The 11275-nt window shown below is 38.2% G+C and overlaps 1 protein-coding gene across 2 annotated transcripts in view; it reads left to right on the forward strand.

Moving 5' to 3' along the window:
* The window catches only part of serpinb5.L (serpin peptidase inhibitor, clade B (ovalbumin), member 5 L homeolog), a 28642-nt gene extending 19191 nt beyond the window's left edge, over positions 1–9451 (forward strand). For both annotated transcript variants that reach the window (XM_041566263.1, XM_018267112.2), the window contains exons 5-7: positions 4494–4636; positions 7600–7767; positions 8957–9451. In XM_041566263.1, the coding sequence (XP_041422197.1) occupies positions 4494–4636; positions 7600–7767; positions 8957–9361 (716 nt within the window). In that variant the 3' untranslated portion in view covers positions 9362–9451. The remainder of the gene's footprint in view (positions 1–4493; positions 4637–7599; positions 7768–8956) is intronic.
* The last annotated feature ends 1824 nt before the right edge of the window (positions 9452–11275 follow it).

Genomic DNA, 11275 nt, shown 5'->3' on the forward strand with positions numbered 1-11275 from the left:
CCAAAACTGCACTGCATACTCCAGATAAGGCCTTACCAGGGACCTATAAAGAGGCATAATTATCATCCCTTGAGTTAATGCCCTTTTTTATGCAAGACAGAACTTTATTTGCTTTATTGCTTTTGTGGCCATAGAATGACACTGCCCAGAATTAGAGACCTTGATTCTGGGATTATCTACAAAAACCCCTAGATCCTTCTCATTTAAGGAAACTCCCAACACACTGCCATTTAGTGTATAACTTGCATTTATATTATTTTGCCAAAGTGCATAACCTTGCATTTATCAACATTGAACCTCATTTTCCAGTTTGCTGCCCAGTTTTCCAACTTAGACAAATCACTCTGTAAACTGGCAGCATCCTGCATGGAACCTATAGTTCTGCACAATTTAGTATCATATGCAAAAATAGAAACAGTACTTTCAATGCCCACCTCCAGGTCATTAATAAACAAGTTAAAAAGCAAGGGACCTAATACAGAGCCCTGTGGTACTCCACTAACAACACTGGTCCAAATAGAAAATGTTCCATTTACCACCACTCTTTGTAGTCTATTGTTTAGCCAGTTCTCTATACAGGTACAAATACTATGTTCCAGGCCAACATTCCTTAATTTAACCAGTAACCTTTTGTGTGGCACTGTATCAAATGCTTTAGCAAAGTCTAAGTAAATCACATCCACTGCCATCCCAGAATCGAGGTCTCTAATTCTGGGCAGTGTCATTCTGTGGCCGCAAAAGCAATAAAGTTCTGTCTTGCATAAAAAAGGGCATTAACTCAAGGGATGAAAACATAATTATGCCTCTTTATAGGTCCCTGGTAAGGCCTCACTTGGAGTATGCAGTGCAGTTTTGGACTCCAGTCCTTAAGAGGGATATGAATGAGCTGGAGAGAGTGCAGAAATAAATTATAAGGGTAGACTGTCAAGGTTGTTTTCTCTGGAAAAAAAGGGGCTTCCGAGGGGACATGATTACACTATACACGTACATTATAGACAAATAGCAGGGACCCTTTTACCCGTAAAGAGAATCACTGCACCAGAGGCCACCCCTTCAGACTAGAAGAAAAGAACTTTCATTTGAAGCAACGTAGGTGGTTCTTCACAGTCAGGACAGTGAGGTTGTGGTGATGTTGTGATGGCTAATTCTGTTAATGCTTTTAAGAATGGCTTGGATGATTTATTGGACAGACATAATATAAAACTCTACAGTTAGTATAGATGTGGGCATATATAATTTATGTGAAGGTATGGAGGGGTGTGTGTATCGATGCTGGGTTTTCATCTGAAGGGGTTGAACTTGATGGACTTTGTCTTTTTTCAACCCAATTTAACTAACTATGTAACTATTGCCAACTCACAAACCCATAGTTACAGTATGTATGTAATCAGGAGTTGGGGCTTCCATCCAAATGAAAGAGTTCATAATGCTCAGATAATAATAAAGAATTATGGCAATTAGTTGGATGTTGCAAAGGTAATATAAATCAATGAAGTATTGAATAAACTAGAATTCCACTTAGAAGGAATTGTGAGCTGTGCACATTCATATCTCACAATTTATTTCACTGCCATATTTGCAGATTCATTATTTGTTTATGAAAAATTGATTGTTCTCAGAGTTTAGGGACCCTAAAAGAAGAAACCCATTAATTTATTGTTACATCAATCCAAGCTTGTTTAGGAAAGGTTTACTATATCACCCCTTTAAACACATGAACACATAAAATATCCTCTAGTATAATTATTATTATTAAAACTGATACCTGAGATGGCTATATTGCAGGGTTGTCTGGACAGTAGCAGGGGATCCAGTTTTTTCATTAGTTATGGTGAAAATATCTGCTTCTATCTAGAATGTCTAGCAATGATTGGTAGACAGAGCCATAAAATCATCACACATCCATTGGTTTAATAACCCATGTCATCACAATTAAAATTGCTTACAGTATAAGCTTCACAATGGTTCTATAGGAGCTTTTTCCTGACACAGTTCATGCTGTTTCAGTTCAAGTGGTAGATGCATAAAATGTGATTTAAATTTGTAAATCCATCCTCTGTTGGTGATGCTCTGTCCTCCCCACCCAAGACAAGTAAATCTACCTGCTGGTGGTTGCCCTCTACTCTGAGTATAGATCATGGCATAACCATTCTTACTAACCTTAACCTTCACAGTCACCTCTGCTTAAAATACACTCAATTAAATGATTGTAGTATCTCTTGAATTCTTTGCAGCCCTACAGTCCTCTCATAACATCTCATCCAGGGCCTGGATTCTCCTTCTATAAGCATGTATTTAAATAATGCACATAGCCACTATTAACAAAGTGCTAAAAGATTAAATTTACAGTACTGGGTATCTCAGATTGAGGTTTAACTGTCAAAAGACTGTAATGGCAGTCCAAAACTGATGTAAAATGTAATGGTAAAAGTCAGAGTTTACCATTTTCACTATAATTCCAGCACAAATGCAGTGTTGTAGCTGATACAACTGTGGCAAATGCTCTTGCACGTTGAAAGAATTGGACACAATTGCACTTAATGGGACAACAAAATGTAGTCTGCACTCATTTATGTGTCTGATTCTTCATGTGTATTGATGAAGGCTGCTGTCAGAACCCATGTGCTACCAATACTTATGAGGTGTTCTGTAGTATTAATGCTCATAATTTGCAAATGGAGGTGAGAAGGACAAATTTGGATGCAAGTACCTTTAAACCCTTTCCTCTCATTCATGCAACCACTGTGGCTAAACTTGCATTACCACAATAGCTTAATATATGAGCCCTTTACAGCTACAATGCCTGCTCATTCACATGTCACAGAAGGACCCAACCCAGACAGGCGTTCCTTACATTGACTTATCATTGAAATGTTGATAGCCTAATAATGTTAGCTTAGACCAATTTACTACAAAGCTAGAGACATCAGCAATGGTGCAATCTAGAAAAAGAACAAAAGCTAGTGAAAAACATGCAAAAATATTTTAATAGTAAGTGTCTACACTTGGTTGCCTAGCTAACTTCTATTATCCAGGTTAGATAGCTGATTATATCAATCATTTGATGGATTTAATATGTCTCATGGGATAGACAGTCTGCATCATGAGAAATATCCTGTTCCAACTCTATTGAACTGTGAAAGCGAGCCAACTACTTGACCAGACAATCCAAATCAAGAAGTAGACTCTATACATATATCTTTGCTGCTTTCATTTGTTTACTACACAACTGGCCCGATTTGATAGTCTTTTGTAATTTGTTAGCATGCATTGATTCTGAAATTAGCAATTGGCAGACACTCTACACAGCACAGTTGTGAAACCAGAGTGATACCTGTACAAATAATATATTATGAAATGATGGTTTAGTTCATTATTACTAATTGCAAACTGATGTGCTGCCATTCAAAAATTCCTGGTTTTCCCGCTGCTAGTGCATATGACTTATGATGATTAAAGGCTGTGCGTTAAATGTGTCACGTACAGAAAAGAGGAGCTGGTGTTGTGTGTTATTGCAGCTAATGGCAACAGATTTGTATTTGTCAGAATAGCCTTCTCCTTCGTTTTACTAAACTTCCCCAGGCAAATATTTAAGAAGCTAAGCATTAATAAATAGGTGTGTAAATGAGTGTTTATATAGAACAAAATAGTGCAACATTTCCTTTCTTGTGCACATGGAAAAACCTGTTGTCATATATATTTATGTGTTAGTAAGCACTCCTTACCCGCTCTTTAAAGGAACAGTTCAGTGTAAAATAAAAACTGTGTAAATAGATAGGCTGTGCAAAATAAAAAATGTTTCTAATATAGTTAGTTAGCCAAAAATGTAATGTATAAAGGCTGGAGTGACTGGATGTCTAACATAATAGCCAGAACATTACTTCCTGCTTCAAGTAGCTAGTCAGCAACTTGAAGGGGGGCCACATGGTACATTTCTGTTCAGTGAATTTGCAATTGATCCTCAGCATTCAGTTCAGATTCAAAAGCAACAGAAATGACCAATGTTGCCCCCTTAAGTATCTGATTGGTTACTGCCTGGTAACCAGGGTAACCAGTCAGTGTAAACCAAGAGAACTGAAAAGCAGGAAGTAGAGTTCTGGCTATTATGTTAGACATCCAGTCACTCCAGCCTTTATACATTAAATTGTTGCCTTACTAGCTATATTAGAAACATTTTTTTATTTTGCACAGTCTATCTATTTACCCAGTTTTTATTTTTACACTAAACTGTTCAATCAGCAAAATCAACACCTACATTTGTATATTTTACCAGACTGTAAACAATATAAGCATGGAACAGGCACCGGAAGGCCTTCCATTAGTGTTGATGTAGGTTTAGCTATGCTAGTATCCGGGGAGCTTCCTTTGAGTGTTATTATTGTTGTTATTGAACTTACAGGACAGGGCTCCCAGTGGCTCTCATTAATATAGAAGTGCAATTCACAAAAAGAGATTTATTTAAAAAAAATAAAATGTTGATGGTTGTTTTACAGGTAACTTTGAGTCTGTCTTGAAAGAGGGTTCATGTGATGAGAAGACAAATATCATTATGCTTGGTGCAGCCAGTTTCAAGGGAAATTGGGTTTATAAATTTAATGAATCTGATACAAAAGAAATGGATTTTCATATAAATAAGGTATGTGAACTGTTATTCAAGATTAATGGTATTGTTGATTTTAAGGCATCCCAAGTACTCAATTAATATGCTATGTTCACAAATTGTAGTATAGGAAACAGTACACAATGCAATGTATTACTTTAAGGTTCTTACATGTGGATGTTTTGCCTTGCGTTCTCCTGTGGTAGATCTCTACTATGTTCTGCGAAATGCAGAAGAAATACAGCCCATTCTCATTTGCCACTTGCATGTGTCTGAATAAGTTCAACCCAATCTGGAAGAATGGGCAGTTTATTCCTGGGTTCCTTAGTGGTTGTGAACTTAGGAGAGATCCACCACAGGGGAACGAAGGGCAAAACATCCATGTGTAAGAGGCCTTACTCTCCCTCCAACATTAAAGCCTTCATTTATAATCTGTTTATAGAATTTAAGCAAACATTTTTCTAATTTCTTAATCCTTTACTAGCCCATTTATGGTAGGGATTTTAGTTCTATGTGATACGATGAAAACAATAAAGGGAGGTAGCAGTATGAAGCAAACCTCAAGTTGTCACTTATTTTAGAATAAAGGTGTGCAGGTCCGGACTGAGAATTAAAATAGGCCCTGGCATTTCAGGTACACAGAGGCCCAATCAGCCCACATACAGGCCCAAACAGCCCACTAAATGGTGACTTTCTATGGCACCTTATAGCAGCCCATCTGGCATTTGCCAGAACCCGCAGATTGCCAGTCCGGTCCTGAAGGTGTGGTGCGGCTCCTCAAATAATATGGAAGTATGTGTCTCATTTTTACAGTAGCTTTTAATTGAAGGGATAGTTTAACTATAGTATTCTAGGACAAATGTGCACTTACACAGCAACATACGGTAGTTGATTTTGTGATAAAGTGATAAAATGCTAGCAATGATACAATGTGCTTTTAACCTTAAACATCAAAGCAATTTAGCAGGAGGCATACCATTTGGGTTGTGTGCACAATCCACTCCCCTATAATGTATGAGGGCCATGTCAGATGACAGCAGTTCCGCTTCTTTCAGCCCCAACCTCATTGTGCTCATATTGGCACTGCACTGGCTTGTTAGTGCACAGATAGGACAGATTTCTGCCAAAAGTATGCATTTTCACTCTTAAATCTGCCCCATCTGTTAATAAATTCCAATGCAGTACCTATCTGAACACAGTGATGTTGGGGTGGAAAGAATGTCGGCTGAGAAAATGACTCATCTGATATGTCTTCAATCCATTGCGCAGCAGCCATGGGAAGTGATGCACGAGATCACAACAGCCCAACTAGTGAAACATCTAAATAAATGCCCATGCATAAATATTCTAGATATTATTCATTAATCCTCTTGACCTGATTAATAAGAGATGGTAACAAAAATAGGCCAGGTTTGGTCCTTGCAAAATACAAATGTGTTTTTATATTTTCATATAACAAACTGAGCTTCCTTAACAAAACTGTCCCATAATCTTTTGCCCTTTAATAGAAATAGTTGTTCTATTAGAATAGTGAACTCATCCTAAATGATCCTCTGGAGAAAAATACAAATATTGAACCTGAGAACAGAACTACGGTATGTCTTCTTTGCACTTTCCCATACTCATCTTACAATATTTCTGTACTTTTTTTGTTTATTTAACCAAATACAGAGATCCCAATGTGAAAGCTGAAAACTATTATACATCTTTTTAAAAAATGAACTTGCAAACTTTAGACTTAGGGGCCGATTCACTAATTTCGAGTGAAGGATTCGAAGTTAAAAAACTTCGAATTTCGAAGTTTTTTTTGGGCTACTTCGACCATCGAATGGGCTACTTCGACCTTCGACTACGACTACTAATCGAAGGATTCAAACTAAAAATCGTTCGACTATTCGACCATTCGATAGTCGAAGTACTGTCTCTTTAATAAAAACTTCGACCCCCTAGTTCGCCATCTAAAAGCTACCGAAGTCAATGTTAGCCTATGGGGAAGGTCCCCATAGGCTTGGCTAACTTTTTTTGATCGAAGGATATTCCTTCGATCGTTGGATTTAAATCCTTCGAATCGTTCGATTCAAAGGATTTTATCGTTCGATCGAAGGAATAATCCTTCGATCGTTCGATCGTACTATCTGCGCTAAATCCTTCGACTTCGATATTCGAAGTCGAAGGATTTCAATTTCTAGTCGAATATCGAGGGTTAATTAACCCTCGATATTCGACCCTTAGTGAATCGGCCCCTTAAAGATGGGTTCCCATACAAAAACAATTGCACTCAATGAATGAAAATAAATTGTAGTTCTAAGTAACTTTCCAGTGTACATCAGATACAATATTTCAACGGTCCTACAGTTATTTGTAAATGTAATTGTTTATCTTTTTCTTTTCCCTTGTCTTAAAACACTGTAGCAGAAGTCAGTTTTCCTCCAGGTCTGTTAATTAGCTGGCTTCTACTACACTATTTCAGATGTTAGAACCAGGAGTGCACAGAATATAAAGAGACAGATACTGTTTTCAATAACAATTACATTTATTATTGCAATATTGGAAAGTTGCTTTGAATTAAATTCTTTGCTTTTTGGTTGGATATCCCATTTAAAGGGACAGTATACCCCAGGATTAATGAATACATGCTTTTCTGAGCATACTTTGAACTTACTGTTTTAATAAGGAAGTATGTATGTTATTTGCTATTTAAAAAACATCTGAAATTTAATAACAACAGCATTCAAGGAATCTCTACTGATCTGGAAAGGACATTATACTGCCCCTTTAATCAGGGAATAACAATTTCTCTCATTAATAATGTAAAAGAAATAGAGTGAAACACTTAAAAAGTTCATAAACTCAAAAAACTCAGTATTTTATGTATCTAAAAAAAGGTTGTTTGGTACATTGTTACAGTAAAATTTTTACAACATATCCATATTTGCCATATTTTACCAAAACAGTTATGGTAAAAAAAGGCAATAATATTGTATTTTTGTCTCTATTAGAAAGAAACAAAGCCTGTGCAGATGATGCATTTAGAAGCCCGTCTAAGCATTGGATATATAAATGAGCTGAAAACAATGGTATTAGAGCTACCGTTTACCAGCAAGCACATAAGCATTCTCATCTTGTTACCTAAAGATATTGAGGATGATTCCACTGGTCTAAAAAAGGTATAAAAAGGTTATATCATTCTGTACAGACCTCTGTAGCCAGCTAAGGGGCAAATTTACAATAGTGCGAATCGGCTAACACAAATTAGCCAGCGTGACGTCATTTCATTACTTCGCTGATTTACTAATGGGCGCTGGCGTAAATTTGCTAGCGAAGTGGACCTACTCTAGCGCTACTTTGCACCCTTACGCCAGGCGAAGTTGCGCTATGGCAAAGGGACGTAACTACGCTAATTCACTAACTCGCGCCTTTTACTGAGCATTACCGCTTGCGCCAGACTTGCCTTCGCCACCTCAGACCAGGCGAAGTGCAGTAGAGTAGATAGGGCTTGCTTCAAAAAAAGTTGAAAAAAGTCCCAAAAAATGCAGGCAGCTTTTCCTTTTTTAAGGGCGATTGGCTGAAAAATATCGTACATTTTTTTGGGGGTACCCTCCTTCCCCCCTACATTTCATAACATATGGCACCTAAACTATACAGTGGGCACATGTATAGGGCAAAATAACAACTCTATTTTATTTTATGAAGCTTTCCCAGGCTTGTCTAGTGTAATGTATTTGCTGCTACATATACGACCATTGTACTTTAACTTGGTGCCGTATGCAAATTAGGCATCGCTAGCGTAACTTCGCTTTGCTTGACGAATTAACGCTAGTGCAACTTTGCTACCTTTCACCTCCCTGAGCGCAACTTCGGATTTTAGTGAATTAGCGGGACGCCCTGGCGAAGTGCGGCGAAGCCTGCGCTATCGCAACTTAGCGCAGGTTAGCGAATTTGCCCCTAAGTGTGTATATATATATACAGTTAAAGCTAGAGCAAGAAAAATAAAAAGGTGGTATAAAGGTGATACCTTTATTGGCCAACTAAGATAATCATAGCAAGCTCTTAAAACATTCTAGTTAATTTTTTAAGCTTAATATACTGTATATCCATCTTGAAAAAGGAACTAGAATGTTCTGAAAGCTTGTTATGATAATCTTAGTTAGCCAATAATGGTATTATCTGTATACCACCTGTTTTTTATTTTTCTTGTTTTTTGATTGGCTAACATGTTACAACAACTTTACCTGGACATAAAGCTAGGTAACACCTATCTATATATTTCCTGTATAACAATCTGTAGAACAAAAATCTAAATGACCAAATGAGTACAAATAATGACTTTTTAATGAATATAATTATTATTATTAGCTGGAACAGGACATGACTTTTGAAAAGTATACTCATTGGACCAATCCAAGCATGATGGCTAACAGCAAGGTGAAAGTGTATTTGCCCAAATTCAAGCTGGAAAGCTCATATGACCTTAAGGATATGCTGAAAAGTTTGGGAATAAACAACGCATTTAACGAAGAGACATGTGACTTTTCTGGAATGACGGAGAGTAAAGGCATATCTATCTCTCAAGCTATACATAAGGCCTGCATTGAGGTGAATGAAGATGGCACTGAGACAGCAGATGTGACCATGGAGAGGCGACTAATGAATAAAGAGGAGTTCCTTGTAAACCACCCGTTTATATTTATTCTAAGGCACAATAAAACACGCACAATCATTATGTTAGGCAGATATTGTGGCCCTTCAACTGATGATTAAACTTCTATAACCTATCATAAGCCCTCTTCAAAGGCTATAACAACATGGTTCAATAAAGCTCTGTAAATATTAAAAAGGTCTTCATAATTATATTTTCTGTCTGTCATTTAAAAAACCACTAACACCAACAAATACGGTTTCACGGTTCTGTATAGTCAGGTTTACATTGAGGATGGTAGTCATACACCTGACCAAGTCCTGTGCAGTATTAATTACAATCCGATGCTAGGCATTATGGGACAGAGCCACTTCATCCTTGGGTAAACCAACCCTTTAATGGTGTTTCTTTTAGCTGTTCAGGATTCCTAGAATAGTTGATTCATCTAAAAAGATCTTGGATTAAATCTTACAAGGCACATACCTCCTCTGTCGCCTACCCCAGGCCGGTCCGCTCTGTGCCCAACTCTCTGTGCTTTTGACTTCTTTTTGCGCTCCTGCACATGCGCATGAAAGCACGTTTGCGCTAATTCGCGCATGCGCATGCAAGAGCCACCTAGCACATGTGCACTCGCGCTAAGCCGGCGCTGCGTCCGGTCGGCTTTCCTAGGGCACCTGTGCGGCATGGCCTTGCCCTGACTCCTCCACTAACAACATAGACCCAAAATATTCTACCCATCTCTCCATGCAGGTTATGAATCCTGTAAGATAACAAGACTGAGGTTATTTTGGTGCAAATTACATGTGACTAACAAAAGCTTAATTCCAATTTACATTTTTTCATTATATATTGCTGCATTACTTACTCCATAATTACCCAATAATTTTAAATTCCAGAAACATGCCACTGTTTTGACCTATTTTTTAAAAGGGTTGTTCATACTTTTTTCAGTTCAGTTGTATTAAGATAGTTCCCCAGAAATAAAGCCTTTTTTTAGTTTTGATTTTCTATTTTTTCTTATTTTTGTCCCTGCTGAGCAGAATCCCTGAGTTCTAGTGATGTGCGGGTCGTTACCCGACCCGACCTGCGGGTCGTGGCCAGACCTGGCCACGACCCGCAAATAGAAGTGTGAGGCTGGCCTGAACCCGTGGGTTCCGCGGGTATCGGGCCGGCCAGCACATCACTACCGAGTTTCATTAAAGGCAGCTGTTAGAATTGATACAATAGTTGCTAATATTCCACAGATGCTGCTGAGAAATATATCAACTAATGTAGCAAATAGTGATGGGCGAATTCACGAAACGACGCCGGCGCACGTTTTTGGCGCCGGCGCACGGTTTTTTTTACACAAATTTTCGCGGGCGTTTTGCGAATTTTTTCACTGGTGGCGAATCACGCAAATTCGCCGCAAATTCGCGCCTGGCAAATAAATTCGCCCATCACTAGTAGCAAATTAAACAAAACAAAAAATTATGCGGTTCGCATCGGAGCTCACCCGGAAATGCTGTGTCTTCCTAGCCGCAGCCTGTGCGAGACGCTGGTTACTCCACGCTGGCATTCAGTGTAGGACTCACAGTACTCTCGCATATTCGGCGCCGATCCAGGATACCATGAGGACAACAGCGTTCGTGCAAAATTTCCGGCTTTATTTCAACATACACACAAGTGAGGGTTGCAGCGGTGGGTGTAGAAGTTTGTATGACAGCACTAAGTGATCTATGCTCAAGGGAGATCAACCTAATAAACAGTGTGTTGCAGGTACCATTGATGTTGCCTAGAAATCTTTTCCTCTAGTTTCTTTGTAGACCCATCTTCCAAAATTACTTTTTATGACCTTTTATCTTTTACAAAAGGTGCATGCAACACTGTGGCAACAATGTATGTATTGTATGCATACAACATTTGCTGTGTGAAACACATTTTTGTATATGCTGGTGTCTGTGTGTATATACAAGCTCATATACTAGATATATATAAATATTTATCCCTTGTACTAAGAACACCTTATTTATGTAGAGAGGTTAGGTTGAAAGTGT

Source organism: Xenopus laevis, chromosome 6L, assembly GCF_017654675.1.
Source record: "Xenopus laevis strain J_2021 chromosome 6L, Xenopus_laevis_v10.1, whole genome shotgun sequence".
In the NCBI taxonomy this organism is placed as follows: domain Eukaryota; kingdom Metazoa; phylum Chordata; class Amphibia; order Anura; family Pipidae; genus Xenopus; species Xenopus laevis.